The sequence below is a fragment of the Marmota monax genome, unplaced genomic scaffold, assembly GCF_021218885.2.
Source record: "Marmota monax isolate L192 unplaced genomic scaffold, Marmota_monax_Labrador192_F-V1.1 WCK01_AAM20220418_F8-fsc00057, whole genome shotgun sequence".
In the NCBI taxonomy this organism is placed as follows: Eukaryota; Metazoa; Chordata; class Mammalia; order Rodentia; family Sciuridae; genus Marmota; species Marmota monax.
In genome coordinates this window covers 8,630,685-8,655,386 of record NW_026693933.1, presented here as the reverse complement: position 1 = coordinate 8,655,386, position 24,702 = coordinate 8,630,685, and the positions used below count along the sequence as shown (strand labels likewise).

The window sequence follows — 24,702 nt, the reverse complement described above, 5'->3', positions numbered from 1 at the left end:
TCTTTACTCCTCACACTTCAGATAGAGCCCTAATATCCAGAGTATACAAAGAACTCAAAAAATTAGACAATAAGAGAACAAACAACCCAATCAACAAATGGGCCAAGGACCTGAACAGACACTTCACAGAGGAGGACATACAGTCAATCAACAAGTACATGAAAAAATGCTCAACATCTCTAGCTGTCAGAGAAATGCAAATCAAAACCACCCTAAGATACCATCTCACTCCAGTAAGATTGGCAGCCATTAGGAAGTCAAACAACAACAAGTGCTGGCGAGGATGTGGGGAAAAGGGTACACTTGTACATTGCTGGTGGGACTGCAGATTGGTGCAGCCAATTTGGAAAGCAGTATGGAGATTTCTTGGAAAGCTGGGAATGGAGCCACCATTTGACCCAGCTATTCCCCTTCTTGGTCTATTCCCTAAAGACCTAAAAAGAGCATGCTACAGGGACACTGCTACATCGATGTTCATAGCAGCACAGTTCACAATAGCAAGACTGTGGAACCAACCTAGATGCCCTTCAATAGACGAATGGATAAAAAAAATGTGGCATTTATACACAATGGAGTATTACTCTGCATTAAAAAATGACAAAATCATAGAATTTACAGGGAAATGGATGGCATTAGAGCAGATTATGCTAAGTGAAGCTAGCCAATCCCTAAAAAACAAATGCCAAATGTCTTCTTTGATATAAGGAAAGTAACTAAGAACAGAGTAGGGACGAAGAACAGGAGAAGAAGATTAACATTTAACAGGGATGAGAGGTGGGAGGGAAAGGGAGAGAGAAGGTAAATTGCACGGTAATGGAAGGAGACCCTCAGGGTTATACAGTGGAGGGGGTAGAGAGAGAGGAGGGGAGGGGAGGGGAGAGGTGGGGAGGGGGGAGGGTGGATGATGGGAAAGGCAGCGGAGCACAACAGACACTAGTATGGCAATTTGTAAATCAATGGATGTGTAACTGATGTGAATCTGCAATCTGTGTATGGGGTGAAGGTGGGAGTTCATAACCCACTAGAATCAAAGTGTGGAATATGATATGTCAAGAAATTTGTAATGTTTTGAACAACCCACAATAAAAAATTAAAAAAAAAAAAAAAAAAAAAAAAAAAAAAAAGTGACTTCAGTGAGGAAACTCATTAATAAGACACACCAACAAGCATCTTTCCAAGGCCTCATCAGAATGTTCCAACAGCAAATAAATACCTTGGTGATAGGTTGAGAAGCAGGAGAACCACTCCATAATGCAGACACCCTGTGGGTGGAAGACAAGCGATGGGTAGCATTTGGGAAGCCAATAATGATCTTTTTTTTTTTTTAATTTTAATATTCCAATCTCTGGATGAAGTAGGTGCTCAAGAAATGTTGAACAAATGACTATGCATTCCATTCCCTCCCTGTTAGCACTTACTTTCTTCCCCAAATTTGCCATCCCCCAAACACTGTCCCTAATAAATAATCCAGCTGCAATTACTTTCAACCACGTTCTATCAGAAGAATTTGAGTATGTGGGACTACTTAAAAATATCTTGACTCATGCTGTCAAATAAAGCCCACGTATTATTGAATATGATGCATACATTAAAAGAATGAGGTAATGACTGTCTAAAGGACCTAACTTTGTGGGTAGCAATATTCTGATTATTAAAAAGGAACTTCTCGGAAACCACCAGCTTTTGCCCACTCACACAACTTCCCTCCTTCTGACATTTGGAAAAAATAACTTTCTCTGTCTTTGAACTCAAAACACTGATTATCATAGTTGTGTGGGAATTTAGAAACCATATAATCCAATTCTCTCATTTAATAAATGAGGATATAAAGATTGGAGTAGCTTAATAATTAGCTCAAGATCTCACTTCTAGTTAGAATTACTAGAGCCAAAGGACAATGACCAGTATCTCAGACTGGTGATACTTCTCCCACAGAGTACTGAATTTTTTTGTAGGAGATCAGGGATGAATATTCACCAGATCTATGGAAGCAACCTATTATGGTTATTAGGAGTAGGCACAAATGGAAAAGAATGAATGAAATAGAACCATTTATATATAATAACTTGGAAACACCTCCAGAGACTATTGAATGAAGAAAGTAGCTGCAAAACAGTGCACAGGGTAGGAATCCATTTATGTGAATAAAAATGGGGAGAGCAGATTTTCTCCAGACAAGGTATGGAAGGATGGATTCCTCCCAGAAAAGAGTGCAGAGACCTAAGGAAAGTTTGCCCTCATCTGCATTGTTTGAATTTTTGCAAGGAGAATCCATGTATTAATTGCTTAAGAATTAATTTCAAAGAGCAAAATATTATATATTTTATTTTGCTCCATGTCACTCTAATCAATGGCTTTGTTCTTACCTCTGTGGATCATACTTAGCCTTTTGTATTTTTTTTAATTTTAATTTTTGTATTTGTAGCCTTTTGTCTTCATTTAGTAGAATGTAGTAGAATTCATCTCATGGCTCTAGGGGTCATGGTCAGACAGAAATGGAAAGGAGAGGGAGAGAGTGTTTGGAGCTTATTTTTTCAAAAAAATATCCATTGCCCTCTCCTTCGCCTTGATTGCCATTTTATACATCTAACATAATAGTAATGAAAATGATAATACCTGAATGTGTAAATATTATTACTAAAAGTGTCAATAGATAAGCTCTTCTGAGCACTTCTACCCAGAGGGGCTCCTAAGTGCCTTCATGCATATCCTTCTCATCTAATCTCATGAGCACACAGTGAGGTGAGTACTGTTATTATCCCCATTGAAGAGATGAAAAACTGAGAGTCATCATGAAACCAAGAAACCTTGTGGCCTTGTTGTGACTGGCAGGTGGAGGACCCTGGATTTGAACCGAGTCAGTTGACTGCAGAGTCTGTGCCTGGGCTTGGGGGTGGGTAATTCTTATTGAAACACTGACCAGCAGTGTCTGTTGGAGGAAAGTACAGATTGGAAAACAGGATTTGGTCCAAACCAGAAATCTCAGGACTTCTGAGAATCCTTCTGTCTGAGCACCTTCCCCCTTGCTTCTTCCCTGGACTCCTCTGAGCCTTTTCACTTAAGATTTCAATTGCCCTGGGTTACTAAGTCAAGCACATAATTCTATCAGGCAATGTGTAGCGAAGGGGAAAATATTCTCCTCTGGAGAGTGAAACCCCATCTACTGTCATGACAAGCCTAGCAACAATTTCTCAGTCACCAGTTTATTTTATTTAAAACAAGAACAGTAAATCAAAACAGCAAATGTCTTTTAAATGGGATAAGGGTTGGTCTTGTTCCTGGAGCCAGTGAATAATTCCTTTTCTAATATTTGATTTGGATGTCTGTGTTATTCCTTAAAGGTATGGAAAGAATAAAGTGACAAATTTTGAAATTATTTTTATAGCTTATATAGGCAGGTACTTTTCAAGAAACTGATCATCTTATGCTAAATAACACCTTTCTCCCTGATTCCCACCTCTGTCCAAATTTCAGGAATTTATTTTACTATTCCTCTATTCATGACCAAAGCATCTCTGATTCATCACTGAAAGTTTGAGTAAGAACACAGAAACTGTTAAGTATATAAATGTATGCTTAGGTATTTATGTATATTATACATGTATATTTATTTATATATTCATTTCTGTAAGTTTATCTGTTGATAAAAGAAAAATTCTGAGATATCCTAAATTTAATCACAAGGGCTGGAGAAGGGAAGAGAGAAGACATAAGGGAAGTTAATCAGTTAACAGCTATGGGGCAAACCACCAAAGTATAGTTTCATATTCCCAAATGTAGTTTGCACCCTTGACTTATATCTCCAGGCATCAACCACCAGGCTCCCCTGGTCAGGCTTATCAATGGACCTTCTGATCTCTTAACCCCAAACAGTCTTTAAGAAAGAAACACATCTCCTTAAGAACTGTCCCTTTCTTCTCATTATCCCAACCCTCTTATCTATAGCCAAAGTAGTCTCAATATAGACAATTTATACTTTCCTCCTCCACATATTCATTATGGAAACATTGCTGGTTCTTAGGTCATGCAGACATATTCCTAACCACTGTCCAGCCCTGCTGCTGATTGCTGCGGCACTTGTTCCAGAATCAAGTCCTTTTCTTGCTAGCATCTGTAAACAGCTCAATAAATCCTTTTGTTTCAGAGACCCCTCCATCTTAAGAGTTTAGTTAAATTATCTATCTATCTATCTATCTATACATATATACACACATATATATATCTTTAATTGGGAAATTTTGCATAATTTGGGAGCCATTTGATAAAGTATATCTATATCTATATCTATATCTATCTATATATGTGTATATATACATACATATATATAATATATATACATGTGTATGTGTATGTAGACACACACAGTCATGCATTGCTTATGAGGGGGACATGTTCTAAGATATGCCTGGTTAGGTAACTTGTCTGTCATTGTGGAAACAGTATACAGTATCCTTATACAACTAAGGTTGCTATGACATTACTAGGCAATAAGAGTTTTTCAGCTGCAGTAAAATCTTATGGAGCTGCCATTGTACACATGGTCCATGGTTGACTGAAATGTTCAGTAAACGTGTATTTGATGTGCACACACATATATGTGTGTTTGCATTTTGCTCTAATTGGAAAAATTTTTTTTGCTTTAACTTGGGAACTATTTGATGAGCTGTTCTACAATGCTTCTCCTGCCCCCCCAGACAATCACATTTTTGCCTAGTGTGCTGAACTGATTTTTTTTCACTCCTGCTGACTCCTGCCTAGAGAAACCACCAGTAGTTTCAAAATTGCACTAATTTTTCCAAATATCTTGTTAATATTTTCCTTTTTGAGAGAACAACTCTGCTTTCTCCTTTTTTCTACCATGTGGTGTGGCACATGTGTGCATCAAAGATGAAGCTGAAACGTGTCTCTCTCTTTTTTTTCTTAGCTCCTCTATTTCTACACTTGTAAATATAGTAAGTGGGTCTCTTTCCCTGAGTGCCTGCTCGGTGCTCACTCTGTGCCTGGGCCCCAAGATAGGAGGGTGATTTAGCGGCTGTGAGCCCCACCATCATGGAGTTTCTGGCACACCCTGCCAGCCTGCAGAACTCTCGGCTCTGCTGAGCTCCCTGGTTACCAGGACTACAGCACTTCCACATGGATGAGGAGTTTTGACAAATGTGTGGTACCCATTCCTGCAAACAAAGCCATTTATTTTAGGCTGAAGCATTTGCAGGAAAATTTAAATAATTTATCTAGAATGTGTCAAATTGAATGCTTTCATTAAATCTTCTTGGATTTCTTCTTTGGAACATTTATAAACTAAAAGCCTTGTTATCTTAAGTTTCTCAACTTACTCTCTGCCTTTGACTGCAAACAGGATGTTCGGACTAAACATTCTGAGCCTGAGAGAAATGTCTTAGGTCATCACTGAAGTGAGTAAGGGCCCCACTCAATACTGAATGCTTGGGACAAATAAGAGATTTTTTTTTTTTTTGAGCCACAACCACTGCTAAATGGTTATGAGCCAAAGACCAGGAGACATCCCCAAACCCATTCTTCTCCAAAATACTGTATTTCATGAAAATACGTGTTCCTGAAAATCCCAATAAAAAAATGGAATCCTCTTGGAAGGAAGGCCAATCGACCCAGGAGGACCAGCCCCAAACTTGTGCTTGCATTGACTTTTAGTAGGATTCCTCTGTTTGGGGACTGGCCAGCACAGGTGACCTAGGGATGAGACACTGCCCTTGATAGTCAGAACTTCAGAGGGGAAAGGAAGGAAAGGGAGAAGTGCTGGGCAGACTTCCCCTGGAAAGTTCTGGAAAGTCAAGGCCTAAGGGAACTCTCTCTAAACATGGAGGGGACATGTTATCTACCTTACCCTGCAGAGGGTCAGCTCCTGTTTGCCTCTAAGCAACTTATGACACATTTCAAAGTACAAATAGAACTTTTCCCTTCAAGAGTCTTGATGAATGTTTCTGCATGTGACCAGGGTTTAATGTGGCAAGGATATTTTGAAGGTGTCTCATCCTTACTGGGGCCTTCAGGACTGGCTGCACTTCATGTCCCCTTCTCCCAGTGCACTGACCTACCATCCCAGAAGGGCCCCTGCCAGAGCATATTGTGCTGGGCGGTCACGGGTGGCAGAAACTGCTGGCCTCTCTTTCGATAACCCACAGGACACATTTGCACCTCCAGCACTTTCCGCACAAAGCGGTGCGTGTAGCAACCCCCATGTGTGGTTCAGAAGCCGTTGGCTATGCTGCTTTATAATTCATCTTTCTCTTCGGCTTCTGGAGAGTCCAGTGAGAGATCCAGACCCTCCTGCTGTCTGTTCGGTGAGCAAACTATTACAGTTTTGGGAATTCTTCATTTTCACTCTTTTTAGAAGTAAAATAGTCATTAACAGAAATAAACCTTGGCTTCACCAGGATATATGTTAGTGAAAATCCAAGGAAGATTTTAGTTATCACTTGAATTAGTTATAAGCATAATAAATTTACCCTGTTGAAAAATTAAAGTTGGAAAAATAACATATTAATGGAGGACAAATTACTTACACCAGTGTTCCCAGGTTGAATGGCAATAGACAATTTAGTCAAAACATATCTTTACCCTTTTTGTGTGTCTGATTAATCTGCTGAATCTCTGATTATAGTGAGCTGATGTTTCCCCCAAAATAATTGGTTTTGAGAATTGATAATAGGCCTCTATTTGTCTATAGCACTTGCTATGACTTATTCATGTGCAATAAAGCCCTTCAAGTGGATTACACAATTCATTTTATGTAGTTGAAATAAGTACAATATAAGTGGGCTCAGAAGAATCCAATTGGAAGTAAGTCAATTAAGCACATTGACTTATTCCTGTTTTTGACCATAAGTATGGGAGTTGTTTGAATGTATTTTTCATTATTTGAAACCTTTCTTTCCCAGCATGTAGTTATTATGGTGGGAGAATTGAATGACATTGAAAATCCTGGAAATGAGGAGAAGCAAACTAAAACAGCAAGCACCAAGCACATGAAGGGAGAGACGAGTTCTTTAGGTAAGTCTCTGGTTAGGCATCATTGTAGGCTCTCCTTGAGAAAAGGGAGCACATTACCTTTGGAGGGGCAATACTGCTGCATTCACAGTGCTCTGGAGTTGCACAATTCCTCTGAGCACAGTGGCTTTAATTAAGTAAAATGGGAGGTTAAGAAAAAATAAGCAAAGATAATCAAACAACACTTGTCTTTTTTATGTAGCAATGTTCTAGAAAAAAATCTCAACTGATTTTACCAATTTAAATGGCACAAGGCAATTATCTTTGTTTTCTCATCTCTCTTTTCCAGAGTTTGGGTGCATCCTAATTTTTCTTGATTATACTCACAAAAAATGTTGACTATTATATATACACAGTTAATATTATAATTATCACGACTATCATCTCCTGTGTTCATTTTCTCACGCTGTTTCTTATAAATCATGGAGTGGGATGCATGGGGCTATTTGTGGGAGGAGGGATCAAGCTAGAACCATAAGTCAAGAGTCCTGCCTCACTGAGTGGGCCCCTGACTCCACATTAGATGTTCAGGGTCCTTTGCCTCGCTGTCTAATTGAGAAGAGCATTAGTATAGCAGAAGCTCCATCCCAAATAAGTTTCCAAATGGGAATTTTTGCAACATTCTTGAAAGATATGTGCATGAGGCTCACAGGTTATTTGTTGCAGTTGTAACACTAAAGCTTTATTCCAGTCTTTCCCGGCATTTCAACAGTGCTCAGAAGCCATCATGAGCTGGAAAATGAAGCTTGGTTGTCACAGGTCAATCTTCCTTTTTGAGTAAAAGAAGAATAATAAGTGAAAATACCCCAAACTCCCACTTGTCCTGTTTAAATGGCAAATTTCTCTAACCACAAAAACATATTTGGAGAATAATAGAGAAGATAAATATGGAGCAGCTCTTAGATGCTCTTAGAATTAGTAGTATTGGAGGGAAAGATAATGACACTGTAGTTATGAAAGAAAATCTCCTTATTTTTAGGAGTTGTGTGCTGACAAGAGTGACGTTTCATGATGTCTACAATTTATTTTCCAAGTACGCTGAAATTATAAATACAGAGATAAAGTAAATATGGTAAATATTAAAAATATTAAATTTAGATACTGGGTGTATAGGCAGTCACTGAACTAATAATTAAAGAAATATTCCTGGATACTAATAAAACTCAGCTGTCAAGGGCTTCAACTTTGAAAACATTCACTCTTTTTTAAAAATATTTTTTAGTTGTAGTTGACATAATACCTTTATTTTATTTATATGTGGTGCTGAGGATCAAACCCAGGGCCTTGCATGTGCCAGGCGAGTGCTCTACTGCTGAGCCACAACCCCAGCCCAAGAACATTCACTCTTTAGTAAACAAGAATTTCAGTAGCTATCCAGTTTAGAGCCATTCAGAGATGCCTTCAGAACCCAGCTTGTTCTGCCCATCTGCCTTGGCATCCTTGGTGGCTGGTTGTAGACACTGTCTGTTCATGATTGCAAGGTAACTGCTGTGCTCTAGGTATCATAGCCATGTTCAAAGGCAGGCTGTAGGTGGGAAGAGCAAGGCAGGCTGTCTTCTTATCAGAAAGCACATCTTTCCCAGAAGCCCCCGAAAGAATTCCATGGAACCTCATGAGTAGAAGAACAGTCCTGTGGCCAATCCTAGCTACGGGGGAGGCTGAAAATAGAACCACCTTCAAAGATTGACATCCACTGTGATTCATCCCCTGGGATATGGGTGCATTGTTACCCTGCACAAAATCATTATGCTGTCAAGGGGGAAAAGGGAGAAATATCAGTGACTGGTCATTTGCCAAACAGATGCTCTTTCCTCTAGAAAGGAAATTGTTCTGTTTCATTAGGTACAGAGGTGATGTTAAACGAAACTTAAAACTCAAACCCATTCTGCTCTGTATCATGTTGAAGTTTAACTGAAGATAAATGGTGTCCAAAAGGACACTTTAGGTTTCTCTTTTTGTGTACACACAATCTCTTTTGCTTAAGGAAAGGTGAACTTTGTACCATTCATGAAAACTATCTTTTTGCTTCACTCTCAATTTTAGTAACACATTTCAATATACAGTTTACTTGCAAAGATTGTTCTGTACAGCAGAATGGAATAGATGCTCCTGCCTGTCATATTATTAGCCATGGTGTGTTGAGTGTCCTCTAAATGCAAGTTCTAATATGTGGGTTTCGTGTCCCCTCATTTATGCAAGAAGGAAATGCTTAGCTGTTACAAAAAGACTTAAATTAAACCTGAGTCATCAGACTTAATAAAGAAAGAGAAAACTGGAAGTCTTCAACAACATTTTAGTTTCTACTTCCTTTGCAGCCTGTGTGAGACCACTACAATAGAATACTCTTGACATCCAGGTTTTTAAAGTGGAAACCCATCTATTGATCATAATGAATAATAGGTACAATGAAACTTTTCTAGAGTCTTCCTGTTCCTTTCACTGTCCATTGGTTACAAAATAGGCTTTCTTTTACAAAAGGTGAGATACCCTCAAGGTACGTGGATTGGAATAAATCCTCCGACTAGTAATAGCCACCTAAACATCACTGGGGGTCATAGTTGTGTATCCTGGGAAGACACAGCAGGAGATGGACTACACTCAGAGGTCTTGGTGCATAAGTCCTTCATCCCTGTTAGTGCACTTGTCTGATGATTTGGCATACGGGGTTGATGGTTGAGGTCTAACTTATTATACTATGATTGACAGCTGAGAGCAGCTGTGAGGTGCTGTGCTTTTCTCTGGAGGCTTAGTACAGAGAAGCATAAGCTGACAGCACTCTAGGGCTGTGACATTCTTCTAGGCCATTTATTGTCTCAGGAAAATCTAATTGAAAAGAAACTCAGCAGAGCCAAGGGTGGTTGAGATGAGCCAATATGAAGAGACTAGAAGTTAGAGGTCAAGGTGAAGGTGGTGAGTATGCCATTGGGGAACTAGAACAAAGTGTACGAATGGATGGACAGGTCAGTGAAAAGGGCAGGTACATCAGGCAAGGAAATGAGATTTGGAGTAAGTCAGCAAAATAGCAGAGAGCAGATCCAGACCATGGCCAGAGGAGAACTTTAGGTTCTTTTATTGCACCTCTATTTGTTCACTTAACAAATATTTTTCAAGTGTCTACCATGAGCTGGGAACTGTCCTCAGTGCTAGGAAGATGGTAGTGAATAAGAAAAAAATTTTCTCCCTCAATGGAGCTTAACTTTGAGCAGGAAGAGCAAATTATAAACAGGAAAAAAATAAATTATAACTAAATTATATAGTATGTCAGGGACAAAGAATAAGGGGAAAATCAGCAAAAGAACTGAGAAATACAAGTACATAGTTGCTGCACTTATAAATCATAGCCATGAGCCTGGTGTGGCTATTAAATTAGTTAAAATTCAAAATTCACTTCCTAAGTCTCACATTTCCTGTCCTAGGTAGATAGTGGGTATCCTGTTGACAGTGAGGTTATGTTCCCATTATTGAAGAAAGTTCTATTGGTTAGCACTAGTTGGTCTAGACAATACACAAATTTTATTTCTATATGTTTACTTTTTAAATGTTGAGATGTGGTCTTACTACATTTCCCAGGCTGGTCTCAAACTCCTGGACTCCAGCCATCCTCCTGTTTCAGCCTCCAAATAGCTGGGACTACAGGCATGCACCACTGTGCCCAGCTCCAGTATGCTATTTTTACATTGAATAGAAAGAGAAGGTGCCAATGAAGAGAGAACTTTTGATGGTTGATGGGGTAAGTCCACGTGCATGCCTGGAGGAGGAGTATTCCAGACAGAGGGAACAGCCAGTGCAAAGATTCAGAGATGAGAATTAGGCTCATGAGGCTGGAACATAATTCATGGGAATAGAGTAGTAAAAGATGAGGTAAGAGAAATAAATGGAGGGGAAAGGATCCTGTAGGAGCCACTGTAAGGACTTTGGATTTTGTTGAGTAGATGTGGCCACTGTTTGAGGTTTTAAGCAGAGGAGTTAATAATCTGATTGAGGTTTTCTATAGGACCACTCTTGCTGCTATGATCAAAATAGACTGAAAGTGAGGCACGGTAGAAGTTGGAGATTAGTTATGGGACTATTGAAATAATCCAGGTGTAAGATGGTGAAATGGAGGTGGGGAAAGTAATTGGATTCAGGAATTGTGTATATATTTTAAGATTCAGGCAACATGATGAGTGTAAAAGAGAGAATACAAAGTTTTCTGGTCTGAGCAGCAGGAAGGATGAGGAGGAGGCACCCTGTAGCTGGAAATCCATGGGGGAGACAGTGGCTTTGAGGATCTCCCTCTTTCCTGTTTCTTCTAGGTAAGGAGGCGTTTCCCTGTGGACTTGCTTCCTGCCCTTTATTTCTTCTTATGGTTCTCCACCTTTTTTACCCTTTTTACCCAACCTCCAGTTTTATTGTTAGATGTTTTACTTTTTCTTTTATTCAATCTTCATATCATAGGTCTCCTGACCTAGAGAGCAATGTCCATCTCAATTCTCATCAGTAGCTTATCTCCCTTGAGACCCTCTGACTTTGCCGAGGGGTCACTTCTACTGAAAGCCTTCATCCTGCATTTTCAGTTTGGGACAGCTGACACTTGTGTGTTTTTTCCATCACACTCTGGGCTTCTTCCTTTAATGCTTCTTTTAAGCCTTTAGTAATGGCTTGCTTGCTTCTCTATCTCTAGACTTGAGAAAAGGGACCTAGCTGAATATTTCCCCAGTGGTCACTTGGTGACAATGAGTGACGAGGGCTTCAAGTCAAAGAAAAACAAACTGAAAACTGAGAATTCCCTAGCTTGTTGGGCAAACCATATGCTTTTCTGTTTCTGGCATTTCTACTTAGCATTTAACTACTTTCTGAAGCATATTCATGCTAAACAGCATTTTACTTTCTCTGCATTAGTGGCAAAATTTGCTTTAAATAAATCTTTAGATGTATTTTACTATTTACTAACATCTATGATTTGTGTATGTGTGTTTTAGGAGCAATTTTGATCTACCTCATGGGCCCAAGATTTTTGATTTATGTAAGCTGTGCCTTATCAATATGGGTAAGATGAATCAAAATGAAGTTAATATTTTTGAATGGTTAAGAGAACTGAAATGTTAAGGACATTAGAATGTCTCAAAATATTGAATGCAAAGCATGTGCATATTTTTGTTTAAAGATGTTTTGAATTACCAAATATAGGACAAATAGAGGAAAAGGCATAATGTTTATAAAAGATGATAATGAATAATTACAAAATGAATATCATTTAAGCCATCTCAATGGAGACCTATGATGTCGCCAGCACCTAGGACGTCCCTCATGGGTCTTTCCCAGTCACATCCACTTCCTTACCAATGGGAAGTGGCTATGAGCCTAACATTAGGGCATTTATTTCCTTGTTTTTCTTTAGTTTTACCACTAGTGTAGTCATCCCTAAATGATATTTAGCTTACTCTTTGAACTTTACATAAAATAAATCCTACCATATATATTCTATCCTGCCTTACTTTTTTGCTCAAGATTATGTTTTTTAATATCCCTGTTTTTGTAAAAGTCCTGGCTTGGTACTTTCCATTGCTGTATTGTATTCATTACACAATATACCACAACTTACATTATTAGTCCTTCCAAAGACTCAGCTTTGGGCTTTACAAGCCTTTTTTGTGTGTCTTCATTTTTCCAGTTGATTAATTTATGATCTTAACTTTTATTATTGCCTTTTTCCTACTTTCTTTGGGTTTCATTTGCTGTTCCTTTTTAAGCTCCTCCTCCTCCTCCCCCTCCCCCTCCTCCTCCTCCTCCTCCTCCTCCAGATTGAACTCAGGGGCATTAAACCACTGAACCACATCACCAGCCTTATTTAGTATTTTATTTAGAGACAAGTTCTCATTGAGTTGTTTAGTACCTTGCTTTTGCTGAGGCTGGCTTTGTAACTACAGTCTTCCTGCCTCAGCCTTCTGAGACGCAGGAATTACAGGTGTGCGCTACAGCACCCAGCCCTTTTTTAACTTCATAATAAAGATACTTAGCTCATTAAATTTACCCTTTCATTTCTAATATATTAATTTAAGATTAAAAATTTTTCTAGTAGTGCATAAGCTGCATGTGGCAAGTTTTGATATACTTAGTTAAATATATTTTATAATGTCCTTTGTGATTGCTGGCTTATGACCTATGGATTATTTAAAAATTTATTCCTTAACTTACAAATAAATAAGGGGTTTTTGATTTTTGTTTTTGTTTATTTGGGGGCTTAACTGTCTTGAGTTCAGAGAACATCCTCTCTCAATATACTGAAATTATGATTTTTCTCTATAATCCATTATATGGCTCATTTCTACAAATATTTCATGTGCTTAAAACAATACGCTTTCTGAAGTTTGATGGGTACAGTGTTTTGCTGTGACCTTTAGGTTGAATGAACACACACAAACACACATGCATTTAACATATTTATATACGTATATTTTAGCTTTTTCATCAATTATGGAGAAAAAGGTGGTGACTTAAAAATCTCCCACAGGGATTATCTACTTCTCATTTTAATTCTATACTTTTTTGTGTCATATATTTGAGCCCTTATTATTAAGTGCATTTAAATCAGAATTTTTATATCTTTCTGGAAAATTGAACTTTTATCATTATAAAGTGACCCTCTTTATTTCGAGTAAGGCTTTTTGCTTTAGAGTATTTTCCTTGATATTAACTTAGTGATGTGCATTCATTTTGATTGAAATTTACACGATATCATTATCCATCTTCTTATGTCTGCTCTTTTTTATTCTTTTGCTTTAATATTTTTGTTTAAACAGTATATAATTATATTTTAAAATCCAATTTGTCAATCTTTATGCTTTAACTAAAATAGTTCATTTGTAATTAATGATATGTTTAAGCTAAGTCTACCATGTTACTTTGTGTTTTCTATTGGTTTGGCCTATTGTATTTCTTTTTCTCCTCTTTCATCTTCTTGTCATCCTTCCCCTTATTTTGTCTTTCTCTGTTTTATCGTTAGTTGTTTCTTCAGACATATCTAAAATTAACTGAATTTTTTATGTTTAATCTACTATGGAACCAAGCAATTGAATTTTTAATTTTAGTTTCTATTGTTGTATTTTGCAGTCCTAGAATTTTTATTTAGCCTTTTTCCAAACTTGCCATGTCACTCTTTTTTTTTAAGTTGTCAATGAACCTTTAGTATTTATTTATTTATATGCAGTGCTGAGAATAGAACCCTGAAAGGAAAGTGACCACAACACTCGGAGCAACCAAAAGATCTTTATTGCAGCAGTACAACAAAGAGAAAGGAAAGAAGGAAAGAGAGAGAGAGAGAAAAGAGAAGAGATGAACAGGGAGAGAGCAAGAGCAAGAGAGAGACAGAGAGCGCGCGTAAGAAAGATAAAGAGCAAGAGAGAGAGAGCAAGAGAGAAAGAGCAAGAGAGGGGGGGGGCCTGGCAGGAGGGAGTTTTTATAGCCCAAATCTAATGGGGCCTCTGGGTCTGCAAGCTGCCTTGTTGGCCCAAGGGGGGGTTAAGTGTTCAGCCTTAAGCAGGGTTGAATGTTCAGACTTGAGGCAAACAGGTGATAAAGGACCAGATAGAGGGGGGTTTGAGTGCGTGGGCTATCTTGCAGCCAACATCTGTTCAGCCTGCCTTGCAGACAACACAGTTCAGCCTGCTCTGCACCCAACAAACCCCATGCCTCACACATGCCACTGAACTACAACCCCAGCCCAAACTTGAATTTTTTTAGATTTAGTAAGCATAATTGTTTTATAGCCTATGTCTAATAATCTAAATACACGAACTCTTAGTAGGTCTGTTGTGCTGACTGCTCTTTATTGTAGATTTTGCTCTATTGCCATATGCTGGTTGCCCTTGACATGGGCTGGGCATTATACTTGAAGATTTACTACTAAGATGATGGCATCTGACTTTAGGGAGGGTTTAACTGCCTTCCCTAGGGTACCTTGTGGGCATTGGCCATTTGTCTCTGACTTAAGCCAGCAATTGGTGATGGAAATGATAGTGCTGGTTAGCATAGGGATTTAACCCAAGTTCAAGGTTTGAGATTTTCTGGAATATGCAGATGAGGTACAGCTGAACAACGAGCCCAGGCAAGTGGGATTTACTTCCAGTTTGCCTTCCTTACCCTAAGGGTATAACTGACTATGTGGGCTCTTGGCTTAAAGTGGTACCCATCTTTGGTAGACTTCTGTCACCTAGCTTTCTGAGTCCAGCAGAGCTACAGTTCTATGTCACAGTTGTTGCTTCTGATCAGCGATGTGCTCTTAGAGTTCTCATCTTCTCCCAAGTGTATGCTTGATTTTTCTGTAGATTATTGGCTCTTTTTTTTTTAAATTGTTTTTAGTTGTCAATGGATTTTTTTTTAACTTTATTTGTTTATTTATTGTGGTACTGAGGATCGAACCCAGGGTCCTACACATGCCAGGCAAGCGCTCTACCACTGAGCCACAACCCCAGTCCTAGATTATTGGTTCTTTAATGCTTTAGAAATTTGTGAAAATATTCTGTCTGGCTTTTTAAAGTTGTAAGTATATAGAATAAAGTTATAGTTCTTCACAAAAGTGTAATTTGATTATTCTGTTTTCAAAGTTTGCACATAGCATATCCTTTGGGAGAAATGTGCCTTTCTGGATTTTAACTATTCTGTCTTTCAGTCAATGACTACAATATGCTTTGCCCTACTGCCTTGCAGGGAGATCGAATGTGGCACTTTGCCATGTCTGTGTTCCTGATAGAATTATATGGACATAATCTTCTTCTAACAGCAGTGTTTGGCTTAGTGGTGGCTGGATCTGTACTAATATTTGGGGTCTTAATTGGTGACTGGATTGACAGGAAGCCAAGAAATAAAGGTAATGCTTTTATTTATTTCACATATGATTATATTGTTCATCATGGATTTACTAGATTTTTTTGGTTTATTTAGTGAAACAAAATTATAGATCTGAGCTGACTAAGAGTGGAACATAACTTGAAAACTCTAAAAGAAAGCCTTATGTAACTTTGTGTCATATTCTTTGGTGCTACATTTAAAATACTTTAATGTGGTTTTTATTTATTTACTTTTTTGTGGGGCTGGCGATTAAACCCAGAGCCTATGCCCACTCAGCAAATCCTCTCCCATTAAGCCATATTCCCAGCCTTTTAATGGTTTTTAGAATCTTAGTAATTACACCTTTTTAATATTAAATTATTGAAAAACATGCTTGTTTTCTTTCTTTCTTTCTTTTTAATTTTTAATTTTTTTATTAGTTGCTCAAAACATTACAATGACTCTTTCTTTCTTTTTTCTTGTGGTGTTGGGGATTGAACCCAGGGCCTTGTTCATACAAGGCAAGGACTCTACCAACTGAGCTATATCCCCAGATATAGCTTTTTAATATTCTGGTATTACCTATGCATAATAAAACTTGTGCTATTTTTGGTAAAAGCAATTTCTATGTGTGAAAAATATCTTTTATATGAGGTAATCCATCTAAGCGAGGAATCAACGTGGATACTTATTTCTTCAAACATAGATGTTCTTTTTAACTTTAAACTTTTGCCTATAATACCTTCTTAGGCCTCTTTGCCCAATAAAAATGTTGGGTCTCCCAAGTTGTCCTGTTCTTTTGATGACTAGTCAACATGATTATTTTCATTATCTCTTGGAGAACTGGAAATGAGTTTGCAAAAACTACACTAATGTGTTTAAGCCTGATTTACTTAAAATCTGTAGTGTTGCTCCTTAGACCCATTGGATAGCTTCAACCATAAGTGAAATCCAAGAGAGTCAAATGAAGCAATAGAAAAAATCAAGCTTCTTAATTTATCTGGAATCTGGCTTTTCATATCACCTTTCTCTCAAAGTATGTTTCATTCACTTGCAAAGCCCGGCTTTTTGTCTTTTGGTCACAAAGGCTTTGATTGTCCTGAGCACTGAGCCTGCTCTTTGCTTCCTACCCAAGCCTGCAATTGCTGATGGAAATTACAAGCCTGGTTGGCCCAGGGATTTGGTCAGATGTAATTGCTCTGCATTACATGGTGACATAGCTGTGACTTGCGTCCTAATGCCAAAAGTAAACCTTGGGCCCCCGGGCATTTCCCTTCACAGTTGCTCATGCCTCACTCTTCATTCAGAATGCCTCTGTCACCGCCTGCTGTGTGCTCCTCATGCTCCTGTTCTCCTACCGAAGGGAGATGGAACAAATCTGGCACGGCTGGTTCACTGTGAGTGTCTCTCCCTCCTAAGCCATAAGAGCGAATGTCATAGTCATAGACAAGGATGTCCATTAGGGAGTCGTCTCTGCACATCCCTGCTTACTGGTTTGAGATCTAGACCATCTTTCCATCAGTGCTCTCCTTGCCCCTAATTTGTGAATCAAGCCCAAATCTCACAGACAGGAAGCAATATAACAGCAGAGTCTGTCTGCAAGGTACAAATTAGCATCTGATCTGTAATGGGCTGAGAAAATGCTTAGCGTTAGCACACATTTGGCTTCCAACTTGCATTGAGCCTCTTTCTCCCACAGGTCTCTTTGCTCGTTTAGATGATCCTCAAGCTGCCAGATAAATAACTTCTGTGTATGGCTGTGGGTTGGAAAAGTATTCTTGAGCTCTGAAGTCCCCTTCCTCCCACAGGTGGCCTGCTACACAGTGCTGATCACCCTGGCAGCTGTGGCGAACCTGGCTGGCACAGCACTGACCATCACCATTCAGAGGGACTGGATTGTGAGCCTCACAGGTGGCAACGGAAGCCAGCTGGCTGGTGAGCAATCCCATCCTACGTCTTACCAGTCTTCCGATTTTCTGAAAAATGGAATTGGAGAGCTATTTGGGGTTCTGAGAGAGGCAGAATGATAGCCTGTAAGAGAATGGTATTTGGAGCCCACAGAGGTGGGTTCAAATTCAGCTAAAACCAGGTATGCCTCTTCCCAGCTAGCTGCCTCCCCTGGAGCAAGTTTCTGTACTTCTCTAGTCTTGACTTTCCTCATCTGTAGGATGTGGGACACACACACACACACACACACGCACACACACACACACACACACACATACACGGAGCATTCTGGAGGACACAGGGTTTGAAAAGCACTTAACCCTGTATCTGCATGTAGGAAGCCCCTAAGAAATGGTTGATATCGTTATTGTTGAAAGAAACAGACTGTGCCTTCAGGAAAGAAGTCTTCCATTTGCAAGTTCATCACCAAGTTCCTTGACAATTTTAGACCTGGAAAATAAATGAATGAAAAGATTTCTTAATTCCATGTAGTGATAAGCGGACAACAAGACAAACAGTATCTGCCAGTGTGATTGTTGGTCAGCATTGATATTCCAGTGAAGGAATTCAAAAGGATAATTGGATGCCTTCTTTGTTTTTTCCCCATTTACAAAAATTGGGTCCCTCACATTGTGATATATTCTAATTGCCGACTTCAAGCTAAAGACCTCAGTCTACCCTGTATTTGTGCAGTTGAAACTCCCTGCTAGGAAATGTGTACGAGTGCTGATGGCCAAGATAAAGAAAGCTATTAAGGAGGAGTCGATTCAAATGTATGCCTCATGCAGAGTAGAAGCCCCTTATAATCATGTTTTCCTTTAAACTGCACTTCTTTGGATGTACTGTGGCTTAAATAACAATACCCAAAATAAAACAGCCAGGCAAGTGGAACTGGGTGACATCGTGTTGAGGTGTCCTCCATCTCTGGGTAAAGAAAATCTCCATGTTCTCTGTTAATTAATTTTAAGGAAATCTAAGAAAAGCATGGATTCTGGTTCAAGTTCATTACAATTATTAAAATGAACTCTTCAGTGATAGCAGAAGAGGGAAGAGAATAAGCTTTGCAGTCGGACTGCCTGGGTTTGAGTCTCAGCTCCATCATTTTCCTCCTGTGTCCTTGAGCAAATATATTCACCTCTGTGTGTCTCAGTTTCCTAATTTGCAAAAGAGAAATACTGTTACCTCCTAGAGTTGTGATGAGGGTGGAATGAGATGAATACAGGTAGAAGGTGTGGAACTATTTTTGTGGCACAGAGTAAATATTCAACTCATTCCTCCTTCTGTCCTCCTTCGATTACCACTCTTCCCTGTTACCACGTTAGCTGTGACAGTGGCTATTAATATTATTGTTGTTAAGATAGTGGGGTATGATGGGAAAGTGTGCTGAGATGGGGGGTAGAATAACTAGCTCCAAGTAACCTAGTCTCTCTAGTCCTGATTTTATTAATTGTTAACTGCTCAAGTTCCAATAGAACTGATCTTAACATTTTTTTTTTCAGGTTGATAATCGTATTGCTATAGTTCAGCCAAAGGGATCTTTTCCTGCTGTTAATATCATCCACCCAGGGTGTGGCTGGCAACTCCAGCAAGTGCGTGTGGTCAATTGACTGGAAAGAAGGAGTCATCCACTGACCTGCCATATTTCCTTCCTCTCACAGGGATGAATGCAGCAGTCCGGCGGCTGGACCAGATCATCAATATATTTGCTCCCCTGTCTGTGGGCCAGGTGATGACATGGGCATCTCATGTGATCGGTTGTGGTTTCATTCTTGGATGGAACTTGGTTTCACTTCTTGTAGAGTTTCTATTTCTGTCTAGGGTTTATCAACTAGTTCCCCAATTGGCTGTAAAACCCCAGCAACAACCAGGGAAGCCCTTCCTAGAAAAGCAACAGGAGGCTGTGAATGTTCAAGGTAATGCAAACTCAGAGAGAGCTCTTGTTCTTTTTTCCCCTCTCTTGGTGTTTCACTTCTTCTTTTCAGAACTTAATGTCTGATCCTAATCTTGACATTTTCTTGGCAAATGTGCCAAACAGTGACAAATGAGCAGTCTCCAGCTGTGCCATTGGTTGTATAGTTCACTTGGCTGATCTTATTGGTTGGGACAGGCAGGGCTGCTTTATACAGTTATACAAGTTGTGTACTGCATAACACCAGGGTTCCATTCAGAGAGACTCCATTGTAAGTAGCACCCCCATGGGACTGTACAGTGTAAAAACTGTACAGCCTATCCCAAGGTCCCAGAGGGCAAATTACTCCTTCTCATCTCACTCATGCACATCTTCCCCAGGGATGTTAAATTGAAAAAGGCAAATGTGTCAAAAGCTATGGGTTAATCTTTGGTAAGGATAATATGATAAACTGTCAATCCTGCTCCCATAGTTTTTTTTTTTTTTTTTTAATTAGAAATTCCCCAACAGTATGATGAGAATGAAAGGAAGGAAAACCTACCAGTAGATATGACCTCATTCTCCCAAAGTGAGAGCCATCCCTGCCTGTTGACAAGGTTGTCCATCTGCCTGGTACAAGGCAGTTTAGTAATGGCTTCTGACCGCAGTTCTTCTTTCTTAATTATCATTAATTAATTATCGTTAATTCTCTTTTCTCTCAAGTTGTTTTGTACCTAAATCTCACCAATCCCATTACATGAGTAAAATGTATATATTTGAAGAGATAGATGGATGTACATACTTAAATGATGAATGGATGGGTATGTGAGTAGCTAGACAGGTAGATACAAATCGATAGAACTACATCCTTTTCATCTCCCGTGTATTACCTGTGTGACTTTGCAAGTTTAATTTATTCATATTCTTTGTCTTGTTATCTATAAAGCAAGGACAATAATAAAACTTATTTGATAGGATGTTGTACAATTAAATAGATGCAAAGCATCATTAAACTCACTGGCATATAGGAGAACTTCAGTCAATTTAGCTATGTTTTCATTGTTCTTGTTATTTTGTCATCTTTAAAAATAAAACTGCCTTGGCAAAAAATTCCATTCTGTGAGGAAAAGACTCACTTTCCCTTGAGTCTTGATCTGGAATAGACTTGGCTCACCTGCCCCTTCTCCCCTCAGAGCCCTACTGGGCCCCTCCAGCCCTATGCAGGACTGGTCAGTCTCTCACCAATAGTTTAATCTGCTTATATCATTGTCTGATATATCCTGGAAGACCAAAAGGTATTATATATATATATATATATATATATATATATTTTTTTTTTTTTTTTTTTTTTTTTTTTCCCATCATAAGTACCTGTTTCTTCAGAAAAGTAATCAAAGGAGGTACCTATCACTTTTTCTGGAGCTCATTACCAAGTTTCAAGCAAGTGAAATTTGCTCTCCCACCCTCCCCTATACCCACTGTCCCCATCAATGCCTGCCTTCCTAATGGGATAGTGTGTCTTGTGGGTTTCTTTCAAGTGCCTCTTGAGACAGATTTGGAGTAGAGAGTCATCTCTTTGGAATGTGACCTCCGGAAGGATGCTGAGGGGTGGGAAGTAAGACAGGAAGGGGAAAGGAGGCTCCCAGAGATTACTACTGAGAGATTTGGGCTCAGTCCAACTGGGGAACAAGGAATGTTCCTTCAAATTGTCCCAGCAAAGGCAAGGAAGCTGGGGTATCCCTCACTGGCTGAGAGCTGTCCCCAGAGCACTTACAGCCTATCCCTCCTGTTCCAGTGGCTGGAGAGAGGTCTTCAGGCAGAGACACAGGTGGTTGGGGACAGGAAGCCACCAGTGTGCACAGGAAGTATCCAATAAAAAGCAGAGGTTGGGATGGGCTGAGGGGACACAGGTACTGACTTTAAGTTATATGGATTTTATTTTAGGTGAAATAGACTCTTGGGAAACCACTGATGGATTTATCAACAAGCCTGGAACTTCAAAAGAACCAAAAGACTGCAGGTCTCACCTTGAAGGACAATGGGTCACAACTAAAAGATTTCTTCTTTGCCTTCGAAACACTCAGAGGCTGCTGCACACGTGCAGGGAGGGCTGGGAAACCTACTGCCGGCAGACCATCTTCCTGCCTGGCCTGGGCCTGGCCTTCCTCTACATGACCGTGCTGGGGTTTGACTGCATCACCACAGGCTATGCCTACACCCAAGGCATCGGAGGGTTCCTGCTCAGCATCCTCACGGCCCTTTCGGCTTTATCTGGCCTGATGGGCACAATTCTCTTCACCTGGCTCCGGGGGCATTATGGCTTGGTCACCACAGGAGTCATATCCAGCTGGCTCCACGTAGGTTGTCTAACGCTCTGCGTGTTTTCTGTCTTCGCTCCTGGAAGTCCCTTTGATACGGCTGTTTCCTCACTTCCATTGAGCAAGAACTCTTCTTCAAGTCCCAAGTTACTAAAAGATGACCAAGTGCACATTTACCCTTTTGAAAGAAACCTGAACCAACCCATCCTCCCGGACCGTTCTTCCATTCATTGGACCAACAGCACTGTTCTGTTCGACGGGCAGCAGGACCTTGAGCAGCCAGAGTCTTACGTCTCCATTATCTTGCTCTTCTCTGGTGTGATCCTGGCCAGAATTGGTGAGTAGTGGGTCATGCATGGTGTGGGTTTCTGCAGGCTGGGATGTTGCCAGATAATCTTAGAAGTGTGCGATTGTCCCATCTCTATGCTTCTGTAAGTCTTCATCATCCATTCATTAAGAATGAGTTCTAGTGATAAGAACTGGACCAGAATGCGGAGGCGGAGGGGGGGAAACCAAGAATGATTTAATCAGACAGTGCTTTAGTCATGGTGCTTACAGCCTGGGTGAGGGAACAGTAAGCAGCCAAGGATAGGCAATGAGATAGAGGTAGGGAAGGACAGACAGATTGAGAGCAATAGGAGGAACACCAAAACTGGTCTTGAGAGCTGGGGAAGCCATCCTACAGGGAGGCACAACTGAAGATCTCAGATGAGCAAGCAAGACATGTCCAGAGAGGGATGCCTGCTCCAGGTTGGGGCATGGTGGTGCTGAGACAAGGCTGAAAGTTGAAAACTTGGAGATAGAGATTTGGAGAAGCGAAAATATTATAATTATTTCCTGGGTGTCAAACATGTAAATGCCATAGATAGTGTCCGCATGATTGTAGTGTTTGGACCTGGATCCTTTCTTTGCGGAGGGGATGAGGAAAGAGGAAAGATGGCAATTTCTTGGGACAAAGGCATTCCTTAGCTGTCTGGGGAGGGCAGTATAATCCTTTCCCAAAGATGGGGTGTCTGAGTTTGAGTGCCTACAGGTTTGTCTGCCACAAGTACTTCATCTCTGAGCTCTGTCACTACCATATCTCTACCATATGTGATTTCTACCATATGCCATTCTTATCTAGTAGTGAAAACATGGCTAGAGTGTTTATTAAAACATTTTTAAAAAAATTGTCATTTGATGCCTGACAACCCCAAAAATGACCTGCTGGGGATCAGTTGTGATGGCAGCAGAAACTTCTTAACAGCACACTGGCTCTTGTGATCAGTCAGACCTGCAGATTCTCATCTGGGAAGAATCTGGGAACTTGTTCTTCATCTCAAAATTCCCATGATTGGTTTTCTACCTGGAAAGCACCACTTCTTGCTCAAGCCCAATTTGCTCCAAATTCAAATGTATGCCTTTGAGGCCCCACCCTGGCTGCACAGCTCAGAGCCAGGGGAAAGTGTGATGGCAAGTGATGGATGGTATGGATCAAAAACCAAGCATGTCTTCCCCATTCATCCAACCACCCTTCCCACACTACATTCACCACTGCAGCCACTGTGCCAAAGCAAGGTCTTTGCCCTCTTGGGCCTCAGAGCATCATCTGCTCACCTCTGAGGGGTAGGAACATGTAATTGAGAGGATGTACCATGGATACCTAGAATCTCTTGAGTTTTTGTTTTGTACTGGGAATTGAACCCAGGGGTGGCTGACCACTGAGCAACATACCCAGTCCTTTTTATTTTTTCTTTTGAGACAGGATCTCACTAAGTTGTTTAGGGCCTTACTAAATTGTTGAAGCTGACCTTGAACTTGGCAATCCTCCTGCCTCAGCCCCCCGAATTTCTGGGATACTTGCGTGTACTATCATATTCAGCACTTGTTGCTTTATAAAAGTGTGGACGAGAGGAAATGAGGATTCCGAAGGCCCAATTCAAGAGGCTATAAGATCATAGGCTAGTCTCGGAATCTCATTTCTGATGTAATGTATTTACAGGAGAAAGACATATTCCTAGTTCCAAATAACTGATTTAGAAGCCCATTCTTTCATGTAGAGATTGCCTGAGCTCTAAAATATTTAAACGAAGTACCTGATGAGTGGATTGTCTTTCATTAGTGTGTTTGATTTGCACATCTACCCTTTCATTGCACAAATAACTGAGAGTAGATTGGCCCCTTAAGCTTTGTGTCATTCATATTATATTATGATTGTTTACTTCAAAAGGATCCTGTCTACCAGGATCACTGGGCTTTCCTGATACAAAGGAAATGATCACATTTGGAAAACATGAAACTGCTTCAGAGGAGCCTGCCATCTGGACACACGTCCTGTGTGAGAGAACCTTGGCCTTTTTCCTATGCCAATAGCAAGTCTATTTGTTGTACCCCAGATGAGGATTGCAGAGACACAGAACCCTCTTGGCACTCATGAGCAATACAGCTCAGGACCTGGAGCCAGGCTGCCTGATGATGTTGGCAAGACACCTAAGTTCCCAATGTCACTGTTTCCTGATCTCAAGATGGGATGATAATAATAATATTTCCCCATGAGAAAGGTTCTGAGCAAGTGCTGAAGAATCCCTGTAGGCAATGTGGTTAGCACAAAGTTTTCACAACTGTGGGAGCTACCTGCTGGAAATGAACATTAATTGTCATCTTGGATCGTCATCATCATCGTATTTTAGCTATAATTTTGGTGCCTTTCTGAATGTTGCTGTGTGAGGCTGAGGTGTG

At 40.0% G+C, this 24,702-nt stretch overlaps 1 protein-coding gene across 2 annotated transcripts in view; it reads left to right on the top strand.

Annotated features, from left to right (window-relative positions):
* Positions 1–1,119: 1,119 nt before the first annotated feature.
* The window catches only part of LOC124106076 (solute carrier family 40 member 1-like), a 29,445-nt gene continuing 5,862 nt past the window's right edge, over positions 1,120–24,702 (top strand). For both annotated transcript variants that reach the window (XR_009228551.1, XM_058585346.1), the window contains exons 1-8: positions 1,120–6,317; positions 6,915–7,026; positions 11,985–12,052; positions 15,712–15,871; positions 17,113–17,228; positions 17,640–17,766; positions 19,437–19,691; positions 21,611–22,321. Coding sequence is in view for 1 of the 2 variants with exons in the window: in XM_058585346.1 (XP_058441329.1) it covers positions 6,042–6,317; positions 6,915–7,026; positions 11,985–12,052; positions 15,712–15,871; positions 17,113–17,228; positions 17,640–17,766; positions 19,437–19,691; positions 21,611–22,321 (1,825 nt within the window). In the remaining variant the exon portion in view is untranslated. The remainder of the gene's footprint in view (positions 6,318–6,914; positions 7,027–11,984; positions 12,053–15,711; positions 15,872–17,112; positions 17,229–17,639; positions 17,767–19,436; positions 19,692–21,610; positions 22,322–24,702) is intronic.